General features: G+C 40.3%; 1 protein-coding gene across 2 annotated transcripts in view; it reads right to left on the reverse strand.

Annotated features, from left to right (window-relative positions):
• The window catches only part of WNT7B (Wnt family member 7B), a 145,523-nt gene that overhangs the window by 59,521 nt on the left and 64,292 nt on the right, over positions 1–21,710 (reverse strand). For both annotated transcript variants that reach the window (XM_032763006.1, XM_032763005.1), the window contains exon 2: positions 8,989–9,215. In XM_032763006.1, the coding sequence (XP_032618897.1) occupies positions 8,989–9,215 (227 nt within the window). The remainder of the gene's footprint in view (positions 1–8,988; positions 9,216–21,710) is intronic.

A 21,710-nucleotide genomic window follows, 5' to 3' on the forward strand; every position in this document is an offset into this window, starting at 1 on the left:
GTCATTCAGTCATACTCATCTGCAAGTTTGCAAATAGTGAATATGAAAAGGGATGTCAAACCCATCCATGGAAATAAAGAAGAAGATTCTTGCCAGTCATTAAAAAGGTGGCACTGACAAGATTCCGGAAGGTGCTTGCTCTTTTCCTCCCACCTCTGGTTGGCAGTAAAGTCTGGGAAGAAACAGCCGTCTCCATCAAATATTTAGTGAGTGCCCAGAATTTGAGCTACAAACTTGAATTCATGGCTTTGGGTGCTGGCTGCACCCCCCCTTTTGCAAAATTCTGGAAACAGTGATAAGTGAGCTTCAGGGTGAGAGGTATGGCACTAGAAACACCAATGGAGAGACTTTAAAGTCTCTTTCAAAAAAAAAAAAAGGCATGGGTACTCTTTTTAAAGGCAGACAATAAAATATCAATTTCTCTGCATGCACCACACCTTTTTATTTGTATTACACTAATGCCTCCTGTACCTAAGTGAGATCAGGATTGTCCTAGACATTGTACAAACAAACAGTAAGAGTGAGTTTCAGTAAGAGTTTCAAAAAAGTGTAAGGAACAGAAATAAACATATAGAAACGGAAGTGTCCGTGCTGAGCTTTCCAAAGCCATGCAAGAGATTTAACCACACATCATCCATTAATTTTAATATCTTTGATTTTAAAGCTATTTTGCCTCCAATGCCTCTTCTAAAATCTCATCCCGAAATCCTGAAGTGACAGTCGAAGAAGATACAATGGCTAGTCCTGGGGGAATTCTGCACCAAAAAATTAAAAATTATGCACACAATATTTTAAAATTCCACAAAATTCTGCATATTTTATTTGTCAAAATAATGCTATATAATCACTCTGGTTTCAATTATTTCAGTCATTTATTTAAACTACAATACAATAGATAGAGAATGGGAGTGGAGAGCAACCCCCATGCCTAATAGTAATGTAGCTAGGTTTGATCCTTTATTTCAAGTTATTAGTCAACAGATATGTGCAGCCATCTGCTCACTGCTACAATATAGGCAACTGAGGGCAAGGGAAGCAAACACAATGTATATTGGCTACTGACCATCTCCAGAAAGGTCAGTAGAAACAGTTCACTGAGTACATTTTGATAGGAAATTTTTTCAGTCCAAAATTTTACACCAGTTCTAATCACTAAAGCAGTAAACACATTTATAGGACCATACTGTCTTTTACACCACTCTGGCACTGTAAAGGATCCTTAAAACTTTTACACTGTTGTATGCTTCTGGGGGAATTCACAAAGACGGTGGTAATAATTCACTAAGCAGGCAGGCTGCTACATTCTGCTCTGCCTGAGGGGACAGAGCCTGCCCTACTACACCTACCTCCTCAGAAACACCCGAAAGCCCTGCCCCTCCATGCCGAGCATGCTGCAATAGCAAGTGAGAGAGACAGAGTGGCTCGCTCGCTCTCTCACACACATGCACCCCCCTCCTGCTAGTGATTTATGTCTCTACCAGTTGCTCCAGGCGCCCAAACCAACCTGCCTGCACTGCTGGGGTGGGGCACATGACCACTCTTGAGCTTTCCTTTGCTTCCCCTCCAGAAGTAATTTTTCTGCTAGGAAGCAAAGAAATGGCGGGGGGTGGGGAGGGCAGATGAATTCTGCACGCACACAGTGACTCAGAATTTGCCCAGGACTAAGTGGCACTATTAATCCATTTTCTGGTATCAGACCGTTTCCTAAAGAACAATGTATTACTCAATATTCATATATACAAAAGTTTAAATTTTCAGCTACATAGGAATTGCTATACTGGCTCAGACCCAAGATCTATTTAGTCTCCAGCAGTGGCCAGAGGAGGAGCCCTGCAATAGTCTGATGTGGGATAATCGCTCCCCCACGTTATGTTTCATCCTGGTCTCTAATAGAGATTGGCTTAAGTTTTGATGCATGAGGTTTTATATCCCTTCAAATTTTTTGATGTTATCATTTATTATGATCGCTCTGCTATTCTTGATATTCATATACAGACCCAATCCCTTTTTGAATCTTGTGAAGTTCTTGGTCTCAACAGCTTCCTGTGGAAATGAGTATCACAGTTCAACCACATGCCCTTTGGAAAAGTAATTCCTTTTATTGGTTTAGAATTTCCCAGCTCCTTAATTTCATTCAGTGTCCCTTTGTTCTTGTGTTATGAGACAGGGAGAACAGATGCTCTACAGCACCTATTATTTTATGTACTTTCATCACGTCCTGTCTTTGTCATCTAGTTTCTATGGTATGCAAGCCCAATCCGTTCGATTTCTTTTTTATATAAAAATTTCACCTGCCTTTGACCATTTTCATTATTTTTCTTCAAATCCCCTCTAATTCTGCAATATCCTTTTTGAGATGGGGTAACCTGTACTGCACGCACAGTAGTGAGACTGCTTCATTGATTTATAGAAAGGCATTATGGTTTCCTTGTTATTCACCATCCCACTCCTTCTGCAACCTAGCACCATCTTTGCCTTTTTTGCCTCCAGCTGCACTTCAGCCAAATCTTTATTAAGATGTCTACTGTGAGACCCAGGTTGCTTTCTTAAAGGGGTATGAGTAGTTTGAATTTTTCCTTCCAATGTGCATTACTTTGCACTTACTGACATTGAATTTCCTTTGCCATCATGTTGTCCATTCATCTTGCTTGTTTAGATCTCTATGAAGTTCCTCGTATTCTTGTCTGGCCCTGCCTAAACTAAATAACTTTGTGTCATCTTCAAATTTTGCTACCTCACTATGTGCTCCCTTTCCAGATGATCAATAAATATATTAAACAACATGGGACCTAGTACGGAACCTTGAGGCACCTCCACTGTTAACATTTTGCCATGATAAAAATTGACCATTTAATCCTATTCTTTGTTTTCATGTGTTACCTAGTTTTTGCTCCATGGCAATACTTTGCCTCTCACCTCATGACTACTTAGTTTCTTTAGTAGCCTCTTGTGTGGGACCTTTTGTCAAAGACCTTTGCAAAGTCTACAACAACACTACAAACAATTTATTTAGATGTGTTTGTCCCAGGACAGGAGAGAGACAAGGTGGGTTAGGAAGTGCTCTGTGGAGCTTGAAAGCTTGTCTGTCTCACCAACATAAGTTGGAACAATAAAAGATATTACCTTACCCTCCTAAATAAATTATGTCAACCTCTTCTCCTCTATTCACCATTTTACAAATAAATTCAAAGAATTCTAAGCAATTTGTGAGTCACAACTTTCCTTTGCAGAAACTATGCCAGTTAAACCCTATGTTATCATGAATTTCCAGGTGTTTTGTTGTTGTTTGTAATTATTTCAACTAATTTACCAACTTCAGATGTAAAGCTTACCAGTTTATAATTCCCTGGATCACCTCTGGAGCCTTCTTAAGCCATTTTCAGATTTTTTCCCCTCTACTTTTACTTTTATTGTACACCTGTGTGTGCCCCTTCCTTCCCCTTTCATTGTTCTGTCTTCATTCTATTTCTTCAGCTACAAGTTGTTCCATCTCTTTGCTTTCATGCTCCATTTATGATTTCTCTGTTCTCTCCCCCTTTCTCCATGTTTTATCAGTTTCCCTTTCCTCCTTCTATTCTCTTAATCTTCCTCTCTCTCATTCCTTCTTCAGTCTCTCCTTTTCCTCATTCACTGCCCCCTTCATTCCTTTATCTTTGTGCCCCACCCCCAATCTCCTCTTGTTTCTTTCTTGACTTCCACAGTCTCTGAATAACACTCCTCTAGTCCATTCTATCGCTAATGCCTTTCCATTCATGTTACCACTCATTTATACTCACACTTTGCCACACAACACACACATATATATACCTCTGCACTCTGCCAGGCATGCATGCATACTACCCTACCACACGTGTGTGTGTGTGTGTGTGTATAGCGAGAGTAGGCATATATGAGGCACAATGTGTGTGTGTATATATATGTATGAGGCACAATGTATGTATGTATGGAACAGTAGGCATATATGAGGCACTGTGTGTGTGTGTGTGTGTGTGTGTGTGTATATATATATATTATATATATATATACTCTTCCATACATACATACATACTTTTGCATACATATACATATGAGGCACAATGTGTGTGCGTGCGCGTGTGTGTATATATGCACACACACACACACACATTGTGCTTCATATATGCCTACTCTTCCATACACGCATACACACACACACACTATCTGCCACAAACTCTGCAAACAAGGGCCATCTACAATATTCTCCCTCTAAGCCAGGGGATAAGAGCCCATGATTTTCAACCCCAAATCAAGGAAGATGACCTAATATTCTATCATCTGCCCAATCGAGGTGTGGTGCACCCTCAGTTATCTTCTTTCTTCACCTCAAGTAGAGAGGGGTGACTTTTCTCCTTCCTATTGAACTACCTCTCTATCCCATCCCCATCAAGGGGGGAATGCTTTTCTCTACCCCAACCTGTGTTAGTCTGAAACTAAGTTGGGCAGGGACATATGGACTAGGAATAGCTGCAGTATGAGCCCACTGGCAGGAAAGGAGTGTTGAAGGATCTTACTCAGGGTATGTCCACACTGCAATCAGAGATATGATTGCAGAACCTTAGATGTACCCAAGCTAGCTTTAACCTTGCTAGCTCTGTAACAATAGCAGTAAAGGTGTGGCAGAACGGACTTCCATTCAGGCTGGCTGCCTGCATACATACTCAGGTCCAGGGAAGTCTTGCACAACCCAGTGCTGCCATACATGTTGTCACAGCTTCACTGCTCTTGGTACCCAAGCTAGCCAAATGAAAGCTAGCTCAGGTATGTCTACATATGCTACAATCACACCTCGGATTGCAGGGCAGACGTGCCCACAGAGTGAGCAGGATGGAACTGGGCTGGTTTGCCAGCTTGACAGGAAGAAGAGAGGTCCAGCCCAGTAGTGAGCATTGGGCTTAGATCAGTGGCTCTCAACCTTTCCAGACCACTGTACCCCTTTCACGAGTTTGGTTTGTCTTGAGTACCCCCCACCATGTTTTGCTTCACTTTAAAACTATTTACTTACAAAATCAAGCATAAAAATACAGAAGAGTCATAACACACTATTACTGAAAAAATTCTTACTTTCTCATTTCTACCATATAATCAACTGGAATATAAATATTGTACTTACATTTCAGAGTACAGTATATAGAGTCGTATAAATGAGTCATTATCTTTATGAAATTTCAGTTTGTACTGACTCTGCTAGTGCTTTTTATGTAGCCTGTTGTAAAACTAGGCAAATATCTAGCTGAGCTGATGTACCCCCTGGAAGACCTCTGCATACCACCAGGGATCTGTGTACCCCTAGTTGAGAACCACTGGCTTAGATAATCTGTTTGTTTACGTTAGAACAGGGAGGCCTGTTTAGCATTTGCCAGTCATATTGACAATTAGATCTACTCTTGCTAAATAATGTCATCTGCAAAAGTTCTACCTCACTACTCTCCTCTTTCCCCAGATCTTTAATAACTATATTAGAAACACTGTTCTTTGTGGTACCCCACTGTCAACTTTTTGCCATGTTGAAAATTGACCATCCATTCCTACTGTCTCTCTTACACATTTCTGATTCTCTCTCTAACCATGGCCACAAAGTCTCATGAGGGACATTAAAGTATGACCTCAAATAAATTGACAGCTAGTAGTTCTTCAGCCACTGCTTTGTTGACATACACAAAGAATTCTAGCAACTAGAGAGGCATGTTTTTTTTCCCTTACAGAAGCCATCCAGACCTATCTTTATCATATCACATTCCCCTAAAATCATTAGTATTACCCTTGAAAAGAAGTAGATTTTTAAAAGTTCAGGTTTCAGCTGTGCTGAAGAGAAAAAACTATAGTGATTAGCAAAGAACAAAGCAAAATGACTTACCAAAAGGTGCACAAAACTGAAGATTTAATATCTTATACCTTTTCTCAGTCTTCTACTAGAAGCAAAATTACACCGGGCTAGACACACTTTCACCAAAGACTAATCACTGATGCTCCAGTCCAGCAAAAGCATTTGAGCATGTGTTTATCTTTAAGAACATGAGTTATCTCACTGACATCATCAAGACTATTCACAGACTTAAAGTCAAGCACATGCTTAAAATGCTTTGGAGAATCAAGGCCTGAGAGCATAAACACACAGCTCTTTTGCAGTGCAGCACTTATTATACTTGGCACATATACATTTCATATACTTGCCATGGCAGAGGGTGGGGAGGGTTGATAAATTGGGAACCCTCAGGGCTTTATCAGTTGGGCTTCTGAATGCTGCAGCTGCCCCTATGTGCACTATTACCATTAATTTCTTAATTCAAGCCCCAAGTTGCAAAACTATCACATGTTCATTCCCCAGTTTAAGTTCCAAAGCACGAGAAATAGCTCAACAACCAGATATTCCTGGTTCAGCCAGAACAAAGGAATCAGGTAAACACATGTTGGCATGGATAGTCTGACTCCTACTGCCTCTGGCTTGGCAAAGAATAAGCAAAATATGACTATGTGAGCAGCAAAAAAAAAAAGAGGCTGATCAGTTTTGTGTGAACTCTTTGCCCAATTGTGTACTTTGCTTGTTCTTCTTATTCAGTGCTGTCCTTGTTTCAGGTTGTAATAATGTGTGTTCATATAGTCAGCAACCAGTTTCCCAATCTGGTTCTATTTATGCTAAATTTTTGGAATGTCCATCCTTATCAGGATGTTCTCTCTAATATACTCAATAAAGCTTGCCCAGTGTTTCAAGCATGCTTACCTATTTAAACTTCACCAGGTCTCTTGCTAGCCCTGTTGGGATGCACCACGACTAATAAATAAAATAGAATTGATACCGAAGAAATTCTACAGGTGTGGAGTCTCAGGTAGCTTCACTATCAACAGTGTATCATGATTTCATCATTGAACAACAGATGTCAGCAATGTCCCCTGAAACATTAAATCCCCCAAACCACTAGCACTTGAAGAGACTCAGGCATTTCTCTCTCCCCAGTAGGCAGCAGCAAGGAAGTGTCTGTGTAATTAGGTGGCTTGAGGTCATTCTGATGCAATTAATGTTAAGGATAAAACTCAAATTATCTCCATTACTTGTAGGTTTGCTAGTCTGAGGATTGTAAACCTCTTTCCCCTTCTGGAGCCCTTCCTTTTGTTCAACAGTGAGAGAACTGAAAGATTATGCCAGTATCCAACAAAATTACAGCCGTGTTTTTCCCATTTTGCATGATCACAAAATTGCTACAGGTGTAAAAGGGACTAAAAGAGAAAAACTTTTATCTAGATGAACGTAAAAAGAAACACTGACAAGTGAGATTGCATGAATGCTAAAATTCTTGGAAAGGATGAGTGAACGAGTTTAGATATAGCAATACCTCTTCACCCCAACCTTCCCCCAGCCAAATTCAAATGCAGCCAAAGCTTTTCTGAGCTTCAGAAAAGTTCAGATAATATTTTCTCCCATTTGTTTCCATTTTTGCACTCTTCTGCACTTCTGTGTCTTTGTCAAGACACATTGCGCTGATATAAATCAGGTCCACTAAAGTCAATGGAGTTATGCTGTCTTACAGCAATTTGGGAAATAGCCTATTGTGCCCAGGAGATTTTCAGCCCAGCGTCAAACTCAAAGGCTTTGCATAATTGTTCGGTGAACATTCAGATCAATGCTTATTTGAACCAAACACCAGCTTTTTGAGATCCACTCCTCACTAGTGTTAGAGGGAAGGCCTTACTCCCCCCAAGACAACCCAAGCACCATATGAGTAGGATGACCAGATAGCAAATGTGTAAAATCAGGACAGGGGATGGGGGCGTAATAGGTGCCTATATAAGAAAAAGCCCCAAATATCATGACTGTTCCTATAAAATCGGGATATCTGGTCACTCTACATACGAACCCTGCGCTCCTCACGTTGGCAGTGCATAAAGTTATGTCATTCTTTCACAGTGTTACAAAAATCACTGATTGAACACCACAGGCCAAATTCGACTTTTGGTTCCCCTATGTGAATGACTACCGTTATTAAAATCAAGCACAGATACCACTGAAATCAGAATTTGATCCAAGGAAGATATATTACAGCTACACAAAGGAAGGGGATTGTAGTATTTTCAGGGGTGTGAGACTATATGCTTTCTTTCTAGCATGTTGATTCAATGCAACATTGTGATAACTAGACACAACAAACCCAAACTCTTGCATGTAAACAACAAACTGTGCAATTGATGCTGCTAGGGCAGCTTTTGAGGGACAGATAAAGAGAAAGATATCTGACCAGATGACAGTGACAATGTCAATGTTGGAGATATAGGCAGTTATTTTGTAAGATCTCTCCTCATGAAATAATATCACACAGAGAATTGGTGGAAAGTAATAACACATGATACTGTAAGAGTTTGTTAGGCCAGGTCCTATACACCAAGTTATTTTTTTTAAACATTTTTCACTTCAGATAATTTGTAGCGTCATCTTCACATGATAATAATCTGAGTAGAATATGTATGCGTCACTTCTCTGTATTGGATGATCAGCTGGGTATCATAGGCAATGTATTGTTAACAGCTCATTGGGATTCTCCTATTGCTGTTGGAGTCTGTGTTTTTGGAGCTGATTTTAGTTCCATTTCCACCATTACTGTGGAATTCTGACTGGTCATAGTGTGCAGCACAGTAACAATCCTGAAATACTAAATGCCTACAAATTTGTTATGAAATTATGGGATGAAATTGACTCAGGTGACTGCTGCCCCTACAGAGTATTCTAGTCATTTTCATGTGTGGATTGGTATGAATAATGAAAGACTCAACCTAGAAATCTCTAGATGTTTTTTCAACTACTAAAAATAGGGTTAGATAATATCAGAAAAAGTGCCCCTGATGTTCTAGTGCACGTTGGTTTATTTGGTGTGGTGTGTAAATGCCTTATAGCATTACATCACTAAAGCACTGCAAGGGGAGAGCCAAAAGGCAAGCAGTCCCAATTTACTATTATTAACACTATTTTAAAGAATCCCTTACCTACTCGAAGCTCTTGTCCAAAAACTGTTTTCTCTCCCAGCGCTGAGCAGTTCCACCTGCCATAGCGGAACTGATATTGGCATTCATTGATTCCCATCTGTGCCCCTTCTCCGATCACTATGATGGCATCAGGGCGGCTCTGGCAGATCGCTCGTTGCCGAGGGGCCAAGCCTGGGATTTTGTTGCAGATTATATTTGCTCCTAAAGCCACCACAGATGACAAAGCTCTGAAGAAAAGCAGAAAGAGGCATTAGAATCTAATTGAGACCATTTACTCCATTTGCTCCGTATTGCAGTGTGGCTGACAAGGCAATGGGCAAACAGCAAAATGTTTGGAAGTTTTGTTCCTATATTTATGCAGACTTATCCCAACTGCTTTGGTCTGGCAATTGAGTTTGGAAATCTTGCAAAATTTCCAGGAATTCCTGGTTTCATTTGGGCCAGAAAGCCCACATGAACAGCTTCGTTCACAGAATATTGGCAATTCTGCATCTGGTCCCAGATAAAACCAGGAAGTAAGGAGAGGTGAAAAGTAATATTGAAAAATGTAAGTCAACAGGTCATTGAACTTCGTAGAGTCTTCAAGGTTCAGGTTCATCTTGAGTGTTGTGCTTAGGTTCAACCTCAGTATTTAATTTACCAGAGCCAATTCACTCACCTCTAATTTTAAACCAAGGAATAAAATTTAGAGAATAATTTTATTCTACCAACATTGTTGCCCATTACTACTAACTTAAAGTACTGAGCAAATAATGGAAGTTTATGAGTATTAGTCAAGACCAACATGCAACATCCGTAACCGAAACTTGTGTCATTCTTATTCTTCAATATATTTTCAGAGCAATAGCTCATGAGTTACAATTCATTCTGAAGACTGCCTTTACCTTGCATCTGCCCAATATAAGCCAACTAACTGTTTAAGATTGACAAGATTTCCATTTTAGGCCATACATCTGTCATTTTCCAACATCTTTATCTGATGCATGTATGACAAAGTTTTGGTTTTTTTTTAAATAAGACATGGGATAAAATGTTCAATGTGGACTAAGTGATTTAGGAGCCTGTCTCATTTTCAAAATACTTTTATTAAGATTTAGGCTCCTCAGTCACACTTGCAAATGTGACTTAAGCGCCCAAGTGACTTAGGTTCTTCTACCCATGGGCTAGAATTGATTGCCAGGAATGTCCAGACTAGTTGCCCTGAAAACATTGTAGATTATGCTTCTTAAATTCAGAGCCACACTAAGGAGACTGATGAGGGTAAGTGGTGCTGGAGGCATTATGCCTTTTCCATGCCCTACAGCACCTAGACAAACTTCCTCTAACCCAGTAAAAGCTACTGGCAGAGCTAGCCAGGCCCGCTGTCCTATCCCTATGCAAACTGGAATGCTGGGAGACAATTCATGGCTGCTTCCTCTCTGGATGCTTCCTCATACTGCAGGGAAGGAACTCTCTGTGTCATTTACCAAGCTAGCTCACCCAGTAACTTACTGTGCACTGAAAAAAAGTTAGTGGTCTCATTTCATTTCCTAGACACAAGTGTCTACCACCTTCACAACAAACACCATTGTTGACCATCTCAGCAAAGCAGGTGTTCCACCCTCAGACAGGGCTGGGGCACTTGGATGTGGCCCAATGATCACAAGATCTGAAGCTGCCTCCTATGTGGATCCATAAAAGGGTGAACTTGTTCCCCCACCACCTTGCACACTCATTCAGGGCGGCAACAATGTAGCCCTTAATTAGCGCTGGTCAAAAATTTTCTGACAGAAGTTTTCCACAGGAGAATGCCAATTTGACAAAATCAAAACATTTAGCAGTAATGTTATTGATTTAGTCAAAATTTTCAGTGACAAATTATTGAAACATTTTGATTCTATAACGTTGAAGCATTTTGTTTTAACTTTATTATTTTGACTTTTATAATATAATAGATAGTCAAAAAGATAAAATTGAAATGAAGCACTCACCAAAACAAAATATCTGAATTTCCCACAGAACAGAGATTTAGAGTTTTAGCCAGTTCTACCTTTAATCTTCAATTTGGCAGAGCTTTCTAAATTGACGTTCCATTAAATTTATCCACAGCTTTTATATATGGTTGAATCATTTGAATTTTAGGAAACTAGAGAAGAGTTAATGTGAGCACATTGTCCCATATTTCCTTTTTAAAAGAGAGCGACGAGAAGTACAAAATTTGGATCCAAATCTGATCCCTCCCAAAGTTTGACACATGAAGGTTCAGACTGGGAGTTTTAGTTCAGTGGTGCTGGGGCCCAGACACAAAGTTTAGAATGGGACCCAAAATCCTCAAAATTCTGGCATATTCTTAACCAGGTTTTGGTTCTGGCCCATCTCTGTTTAACTAACAATATACAATCTTTAAATGTGTAAGTCCTTAACGCAAGACTTGGATGTATTTCTAAAAGATATGCTGTAGCTCAAACATGTTATGGGCTTGATGCAGAAATTACTGGGTGAGGTTCTCCAACCTGTGTTATGCAGGAGGTCCAACCAGATTATCATTATGGTCCCTTCTGGCCTTAAAAATCTATGAATCTGTGAAAATTAGAGAAGAATTTGGATCATAGCAAAGAAACCTGAATATTTGGTTTAGGATTCAGGCAGGTCTCAATATTACAGAACAACTAATCCATTTTCTTTCATTGTTTATAGGGCTTTTCTCCTTTTGATTATCATGACATATGATACGGGTAGGTACAGTGTGTATAGTATGATCACGTTGCAGTACAAAAAAGGCTTAAAAGGAGAAAAAAATTATTCGATGAATAACTGGTGAATTATGGTCTAGAAACATTTGCAGTTTTGTTGTTTGTTATGAACACTTTAAAATACTGGGATCCCTTTCTGAATTGCGTTAATTCCCATATCTTATCCTTTTATGCTATTTAAGTGGCAACAATGAAAAGGCATTTTGTATGCATTGTATACAGTCAGTCACATGAAATTCGAAAGTGTACACCTTTTAATATGATGAGCATTAGTCAGAGGTTGCTTCCAGTAACTAATAAAATGCTGTTGTATGAATTTCCAACTAAATAAATAATGCAACTACATGATGGATCACTACTAAAACCAGGGGAATTCATACAAGGGATTTGCTTTAACGTAAGACGGTGGGGGAAGAGCAGCTTTCAAATGTGGTTCTACTCAGAAAATGACTAATTATAAATAGCATTGACAAGGTTCCATGTTTATTCATCCTAATGACTCCAGAACAAATGTGCTCAGTTTACAAATATTTAATTGTCAGCTTTGCAAACTCAGTCTGGGCGCTTGTCTGCACGAATAGGAGGGTCTGAACTGTAGAGCGTTCTAACATGTTCTACGCTAACTGCCTCATGTAGACCTACTGGTGCACTCTAAAGGGTACCTAATGCATATTAATGCAGTCCTGTATGAAAGCGGACGACATCAGTGTGAACTAGGTACTTTTTATAGTGTGTCAGCAGGGTCTAAGCAGAGCAGTTAGAGCATGTTAGAACACTCTACAGGTCACACCCCTCTAGTTCACACTGCAATGCCATCTTGACAAGTCCTGAGATCTTAAAGTCAAGCCGAGCTTGTGCATCATCACCTGAAATAAAGATTCCACAGGCCACATTCTGCTTTCAGTTACATCTTTACAACTTCATTACCTTTAAATTATATAGGTGCAACCCTATTGCGTTTAGAAAAGTTACACAGTTGTAAATGAAGGCATAACATGAAGACATTGGGGTCCCACAGGGTGGTTCCACAATAAGAATTTAGTCAACAGTTCTGCTGATGGTGGGCATGTCTAAAAATAATCTAGATCAGCAGTGTTGTTTCTGCAGTGCTGGTAGTAAACATTTATTTTTTCACTGGAATCAGCAGATGTGACATTAAACACAGGGAGCAGAATAGCTGAAGAAGGTGGTGATGATCTCACATAGTCATTGTTTCAGGGTGGAACTACACTTTAAACTGTATCCAGGGCTCTCTGCATGAGAAGATGGGGCTGATTGGGCACTTTCAGCACATCTGTAAGGTGCATTGGGCATGCCCCTTCTCCAATCAGTGCCTTCTAGACTGGCTCTGGCTGTCTTTGAGCCCTACAGTAGAGATTGTGGGCCTGTTGTAGAATTTTCCCTCCTGTGGGCTCCGTTTCCTAGGTTATACCACTAGAAGCAGTCCTACACACAAACACACACACTATATAGTATGTGTGTCAATGAGAGCTGCAGCACTTCTGAATATCAAGTCCAAAAGGTGTCTCAATTTGGGGCCTCAGAAATGATGGCACCCAAGATTATAATTTGGATCAAAGACAGCTATGCCTGTACTCAAATGGTGAAATTCTGGCTGCATTGAAGTCAATGGGAATTTTGCCACTGATTTTACAAGGCCAAATTTCCACTCAGAGAGCACTATACGTCTCTCGTTAGCCAGACATTTCAGATTTGGCCTATAACCTTGATGCCTCCATTTTTGAGTGGTCGACTTGAGACACCTTTTGACGTGATTTTCAGAAGTGCTGAGCCCCTGGTAGCTCTCATTGACCTCGTCTCAATTTGGGCACCCGAAACCTGAAGCAACCAAAATCAAAGGACAGTTTTGGCCGTAGTGTGTATACATGCATTAAAGATGTGCATTGGTTTCACCTCACTACTATCTAGCAGTACGAGCATGGAACTGATTTGAAGAACTATTCCTACTGACTCTGTGCCAAACCTTAGGCAAATGACTTTCTTCAGTATGGCTTAGCTTTTCCATCTGTAAAATAAGTAGAATCCTATCTGCCTCACAAAGGTGTTGTAAGGCTTAATTAATTAATGTTTGTAAGTGGTTTGAGATACTGTTGATGAAAGATACTATATAAATACAAACTATAATTACTAGGGTTTTTTTATTGGTAATACTTCAAGGGACTGCCCCTTTCTCTTCAGCCTATCCCTCAGACCTGTTGTCAGCTTACTGTTAAATTGTTACTCTAATTTATTGCCAACAGAAATGCTGAATCATGAAACTGAGATTTTGGACAACTTTATTTATATTAAAGAAATGCACACAACAGCATTTCATGCTTCCTCGTCTGCTGTTTCTTGTGGCATCCCTTAGTTTGTGTGTTTGTCACGCATGCTAAAGGGCTGAGTTGCATGTTTGGACTTTGACAGGTTAAATGCTACATCTATAACTGGATTGAGTGTGTTTTGCTTTATAACAACTGTCAAAAAACCAAAATCCACATGCCACATTTAGCCATTGTCTGCCATCTAATCTTTCCTCCAGGAGCAGTAGTCTTACCCCAAGGAAATCCTGAGTGCGGTGTTTTGTTCAGATTTCTGCTGTAACCGTACTGTACCGTGATAATGAGTGCACAGTTCTGAGTTCTACATTTCTTCATCAGTGTGAAATACCCGTTTTAAGCAATACCAGTGGAACCATGTGACATCTCTTAGAGATTAATAATAATGGTTGGTTGAGAGGAAGTGAAGAGCCTTCACCTTAATCATTAATTCACAGGGAACTGCTTGTAGTGATTTTTTTCATTCTTATAAGTGAAGAGAGGTCAAAACCAGACCTCTGGATCTGAATCTGGGTTTGGACACAAGTTTAAAGTTCAAACCTATAACAGGCCAAATCTAAACAGGGCATGTGAATACCCTGACTTTTGGGAAGGTTTGGATTCACATCATGATTTTGAACACTCAGGTTCAGTGTTCATATTTTTTTTAAAATCGATCTGCGGTCATGACTGTTCCCCCTAGGCTAGATATAAGCAAAATATTCTTAACAAAAGGAGGGGTTGTTTGTTTAAATTGCGTGTTGTTAAAGCATGTAAAGCAATATTACGAATAATTCCAATTTTTCTGCCAAAACAGTTTGGTTACCTACCTACCTCTCCACCACACCGCTTTCATAGTCATTTCTCACAATGTTTTATGCAAAACTGCAAAACCATAGCATCTTGAGCAACTGAGTTTTACAAGCCAGTCATACAAATGTTATGGCCCCTTGAAATTTCACAGAAATTTGCGGGTTGAAAAAGTATGTGAACTGGAAAGCTGTAAAATTTCATGCAAAATTGTTTCTGAACAAATTTAAACCTCTACAATAAGCATTTGCTACCTACCATAAGAAAGATTTACTGCTGTTTTGTAGGTTGCTTTCTCAGTCCCCTAACCAGCAAACACATGTATGTTCGTCTAGTGCATGTGAACAGTCTGATTGGGGTCAATGGGACAGCTCATGTACATAAAGATAATCATATGAATAAATGTCTGCAGGATCAGGGCCTTTGTCAGAACTATTCTGGCAAATATAGAAATCCTATCCATTCATCCAGCCTTACAGCAAAGAGAATGAAAACAAAATAACTACATACCTTGTTAGAGAGAATGTTTTTTACTGTTAGTAGAACCTGATTTTTTACCATATAATAAAATACAGGTAAAAATATGTAAACCTTAAAGGTGTTCCCAAGCCTTGAAATACAGATCCAGATCCCCATCTGAATTTTCCCCAAGTTCTGAGGAGGTTGGCTCTGACAAATATAGATGTCAAACAGAGATAGTAAACGGTCATGCCATTTAATACAGATATACTACATCTAATTCGTGTTTACCCAATACATTTTTGTTTAAGAAAAATCTTACTTTTTACTACTCTTTTTCAGAAAATATATGCCACTAGAACAAATGGCATTTGACCCCAAGTCCTAATCAAGGAGTGATATCAGGGTGTATTAACTTCCTTTGTGATGCTCCTGGGGCAATTGAATCCAAGTCCCAGTGAATTTAAAGCACCAGGCTAATTTAGATTCCTTACTACCTAGCAGTACAATGCACAAGACTTACCACTAGGCCAGTCTGACTGTATAGTCTTTGATTATTTATTGATTAGATGCCCTTCTGGTTTCAGTGAGATCACCTCAAACTGCTGCTCAATATTAACCTTAGGTTGCTGTTGGGTAGGGATACATTTTCAGCATGGAATGAAGAGATTTAGCCACACGAATCCCATTAGAAGAGGAGTTGTATGGCTAAAATCCCTGTGCACTGTACTGAAAACTTACTCCACAGCGTCTGATAAAAACCTCTATAATGGAATCTTTGTTAAAAAGAACCACTGACATATTTTGTGATGACATTGTGACACATCTGAAACAGAACACCCCTACTGAATGGTTTATTTAATTAAGAATCCCTAAGTAAATATTTTGAGCATGCATAAGTTGCAGAAATTGGCAGAAGCTTTCCCAGTTCTGAATTCCATCTGCATATATTTATGCTTTCAATTTTGTTTTCCACAGCAGGCTTCAAGAAATCATTGTTCAGTGCATGTGATATTGAAATGGAAATCAAATAAGCCTGCTCAGTTCTGCCCTGTGGTGTGCTGATTCCTGCTGGAGCTCCAGCTTGATTCTCACAATTGATGCCATTGCAATGTTATTGGTTACAATACACAGGAGGGAGAGAATTTTAAGTGAGTGTAAGTGATATGGCCAGACAAATACCATCTCATTTAAGTAACATTATTCACCTGCCACTCCAAAATGGAACTAGTAAGGTAGGTAGCCTTGAGGGATGAGTCACACTGGGGGCAGAGGTGGACAACATGGCTGTGCAAGGGGGAAGTGGGAGTGAAAACTCTCCTGATGTTCCTGCTTTGGTTACATACAACAGATCGATTGAGAGGGGCAGAGCGTTGGATTTACTCCACTTACACACAAGCCAGCCAAGATGAGCTGTTGCAATTAGACCAGCAGTAAATTATTACTCCCTAGGAGGAAATAGAGGAGAAATTGTCTCAAGAGGTGTGCCTCTGAGTCACAATGCCTCTCAGGACAACGCCTTTGGCAATGCAGCCGATGCACCCCTGCTTGCTGAGGGCTTCACCTCAAGTCACAATCTATCCCCTAGCAATTAGCAGTAGTTCAAACAAGAGGTGGAATCAGATTCCTTGCTTCACAGACTTCCGGATGATTGCACGTTACAGAATATAAAATCCATGTTTGAATGCACTATCATTGGGATCCTAGCAAATGCATTGCAAAAAAGCCCATATTCTGAATATCAAGAGAAACATTCCAAAGGGTGAGTTTTATTAGACCACAGGTTGATGTCAAAGTCCTATCACTATAGGGCAGATTCTGCCACCATTGCCCATGCTAAGTGGTGTATTTTACTCCACAAATAGTCCCATTGGGCTAGGCTGTCGCTTGGATTATATATTTATGCTAGGGGGCAAGGGAGACTAATAACTGCCCTTGCAACCTTATGCAAGCTACTCAGATGTGGGTGCATAAGAGTAAAGGGATATCCCACACCAAAGTACCCCTGCAACCCCAAGCAGGTGGGCAGGCAGTGGAAAGAGCCTGGACTCCACCCTCTTAACCACATATGACCTGGCAGAAGGGGTTTGGTAATTTGTTCCTGGTAGTACCAGCAGTACATTGACACCTCCCAGAGCAAGGCGGAAGTGGGGAGGAACTATGACTGAGAGGCATCTGAGTCACAATGTCGCCTGGGGTGGTGCTTGGCTCTGTGCCTAAAGTCATAACCTAGCCCATTGAAATCAGTGGTGTTATTCACTCAGTGTAAGAAAGAGTGTCAGAATATAGCCCTGAGTCATTTATAACACAGGGCTGGATAAAGCTCTGGATAGTATGCTATACAACTAATCCCGCCCTGAGAAGAGAATGGACTAGTTTATCTAGCAGACATTATCCATCTCTAATTTATTTAAACCCAATCTCTGCTAGGTGGCTGTCGGGTTGTCCTTCCGTTCTATGTTAAATGAAAGAATGGAGTATGTTCTGGTAATTTTTCAAAGTACCTAGCAACTGGGTCAGTTTCCAGGAGACCCACAGGTTTGACCCACTGAGTGTCAAACTGGAAATGTGTACTGTTTTCTACAGAATGCAAAGCAGTGGGTTTCTTTCTCATTTTCAGTTTTGTACAGAATAGAGCAATGATCCAAGTCCTGATCCAAAACCAGAACCCTCACTTTGTGATAGAGTCCATTTCTCAAGAAGAGGTATGACTGATGATAATCTTAACTCAGTAGATCTTAGTTATCATATGCTAGTTTAGGATCTGATCCCCCACCTTGATCTGTGCACCTCTGGGTAGGTTCATGGAAGTCAATGATGTTTTTCACAGATGTAAATCTTGCAGGATCAGACCCTAAAATGTTCTCTCATGGCAGGAATCCCAGACTCTTCTCCTCCACACAGCTACATTTTTTTGTTTATATTCACTTTTTTATTGGCATTCTAAATTGTTTGATTGAAAATATTCACACATCAAAATCCATAAAATCATAATTCCACATTAAAAATAATCCTGGTTTGGAAACTCTGATTACTAAGCAATTTTGGGTTCATGAGAACATTTTGTCATACCAGAGTCAGCCAATGGTCCATGAAGTCTAGTATCCTGCCCTTTGGTATCTGTCAGGTGGTCTGTGCCTGATGCTGTAGAGAAAGCATTAACTTCCCTATAATTCACTGGGACAACTATGCAATGTAGTGTGAATGGCTAAAAATTACCTCCTGACCCTTTCAGGGATCAAGGTGCAGAAGCATGAGCTTTACTTGCACTTCTCTTAGCAGGTGTAACTAAAATATATTGGTCATACATACATTACATAATCGGACATACAATTATTTAGCCCTCTTTTAAAGCCAACAACTGTATCTGATGCTAGGAATCAAAAGAAAATCAAATTTGAATCTCTGTTTCATACAATTTATTCTTATGCATATTGTATACAATAAGTTTTTACAGACTCCACCATTTCAACCATTAGAAAAGCCCATAGGTCCAGATTACATATTATAAGTACAGGGGCCATGTCTGCAAAATTCCAAGCACCCTCAACTCTCAGTAATGTCAGTACCATTTCCTGAATACCAGTGCACCAACTCACTATTTTCAGTTGGCACTGAATTCTACTCCTATTATTTGCTTTCTACCTCATTTGTGCTTTCCGTCATCCGTAAAGATGATCACTCTTATTCCAAAAGGAAGTTACGCCAAGTGCATTGGACAGTTCTTTGTTGGATGGTATTTCTCTGCAGTGGAAGACATAGATGGGACAGAAAGCAAATGATCTTGCTGGAAAATAACTGAGGCACAGTGCGATGGGGTGGCATTGAAGAGAAGAGCCATGTTTCTCACGCCTCTAGACAGAAGACAGTCCAACATGCAAGAAAGTATACTTCATATCACTTGATATGTTCCAAAATCTTATCAGCCCCAAAATCCTCAATCAACTTCACTGGAATGCATCCTTGAATGTATGTCCTGAGTCTGGACCAGATTCTTCTCTCCTGCAGAAAAAGCTGCAAATAGAAGATAAAGGGGAGGAAATCCTGCTATCCAAGAATTGGCCAGACATTGTCCTGCTCAAGTTGTGAGAACTAGTAAGATCACATGCTGAGGTGTTATGACAGTGGGCTGAAGGACAGATGTGGATAAAAACAGTGGACAGTTCACTGTGAAACATTATTTAGCTTTACTTTTTCAAAAGCAGGGAACATACTTGTGTATTTTCTTGAAACATTAAAGATGGACTCTGGGTGGAGCCTATTTTACAGCAGAAATCCATATTTTTTGCAATATTATTTTTAATACAGTAGATCAGGGGTCAGCAACTTTCAGAAGTGCTGTGCAGAGTCTTCATTTATTCACTCTAATTTAAGGTTTTGCGTGCCAGTAATACATTTTAATGTTTTTAGAAAGTCTTTTTCTGTAAATCTATAATATATAACTAAACTATTCTTATATGTAAAGTAAATAAGGTTTTTTAAATGTTTAAGAAGCTTCATTTAAAATTAAATTAAAATGCAGAGCCCCACAGACTGGTGGCCAGGACCCGGGCAGTGTGAGTGCCACTGAAAATCAGCTCACGTGCCGCCTTCAGCACACGTGCCATAGGTTGCCTACCCCTGCAATAGATATTAGGGCTAAATTCTTCTCTCATTGCATACACTATATCTTGATTTCTATATTCAGCTTTTCTTATGTGCCCAGAACTTGCATTAATATCAGTGGGAGTTTTAGGCATGTGAATAGAGCTGGATATTTGAGTCTGAATATGCAATGGGAGAAGAATTCTGCTTTCAGAACTGAAATACTCTTGCCTTTCCAACCTGATAATTCAGGTAAATGCTCTTTACTTATTAGGCAGGATCCTCAGCTGTCAGCAAATATGAAGTAAATGGAGCTAAGCTGATTTACACCGGCTGAGGATCTGAGCCATTATTCTGGAAATTTTAACATTTCTATGAAAACTTGAAGGATACATCTGCAGTGCGTATTAAAATGTTAAGATGACAGCATCAATGTGACTTTAAAATACAGCCAAGAAACTTCAGTTACCATCCAAACTATATTCTGAGGGCTTCCTTTAAGCAAGAAAAGTGACCTCACACACAACATGTAATTTGGACTAAATGACTGCTGGAGGTTGCTGTTTCTGTGCTGATACATAGCCACCAATCAAGCTATCTGCCTGACAACATGATGACTCAGAGATAGAGGTTTTGAATTTATAGGATAATATAGAGAAAAAATTACGTTCACTTTGTCAGTGCCACTAGCTTCTTGATTCTGTGAATATACTAGGAAGACTATGTCTAGATTTATTCTGTTTTTATTTGTTGGTTGTGGCATGAACCAAAAACCAATAATGCTGTTTGTCTTTACTTAATGGCATATTCTTAATGCAGTAGTGGCTCTCATGTTTTAAACAGTGGCACTGTTTGTTGTGTCCCCTGTAGCCTCTGCTCTAAGATCACATTCCAGGCAAGGCTGTTGCTTGCCTTATATACTGAAGCACAGGAGAGAAGGGGGTGCAAGGTCCCCTCACCTTGTTTCCCTGAGCAGCTTACATCGCATTGGGAGAAAAGCAGCCTCCACTGTTCCCCGTCCCGTGTAACCAGGCAGGGAGTGGGTATGCAGGAGGAGGGAGTGGAAGGAGCCTTAATTCCACTCTGCACAATACATCAGCCATCACTGAACAAGTATAGCCCAGACCAGTTTAGACTGATCTGCAGGCATAGACCTCTAGCAGATTATTTCCTTGAGTAAGGGGGAATCAAGAAATGAATTGTGACTCCCAGAGTCACACGTCTCTCTCTGATCTCTTCCAGAGTCAGACAGCTAGGCACTATCCTTCCTGAAGCAGACTGTCAGGTCACAATCTGGGCCTCAGATTGGTTGGCTTCTAACCATTTGGTTCAAACGCAATTCTTTGTTCTTCTAGCCTTCCCAAGATTTTTCTAACACTTAAGACAACAATATTACATAGCTAATCTAACACCATTACACGACATAATCAGTGGGTTAGCACAGCCAGATAGAGTCCCTGAATTATGACACAGGTCCAAGTTAATTTAAACAACAGAACCACATCTGTTGATTGGGTGCAAAGCAGGGGTGGCTCCAGGCCCCAGCACGCCAAGCACGTGCTTGGGGCGGCAAGCTGCGGGGGGCACTCTGCCGGCACTGCAAGGGCAGCAGGCAGGCTGCCTTCAGTGACTTGCCTGTGGAGGGTCCTCTGGTTCCGTGGCTTCGGAGGACCTCCCGCAAGTATGCGGGAGGTCCTCCGAAGCCGCAGGACTAGCGGACCCTTCGCAGGCAAGCTGCCAAAGGCAGCCTGCCTGCCGTGTTTGGGGCGGCAAAATGCCTAGAACCGCCCCTGGTGCAAAGGCAGCTCTCATCCTGCTG

Source organism: Chelonoidis abingdonii, chromosome 1 (genome assembly GCF_003597395.2).
Source record: "Chelonoidis abingdonii isolate Lonesome George chromosome 1, CheloAbing_2.0, whole genome shotgun sequence".
NCBI lineage: Eukaryota > Metazoa > Chordata > Testudines > Testudinidae > Chelonoidis > Chelonoidis abingdonii.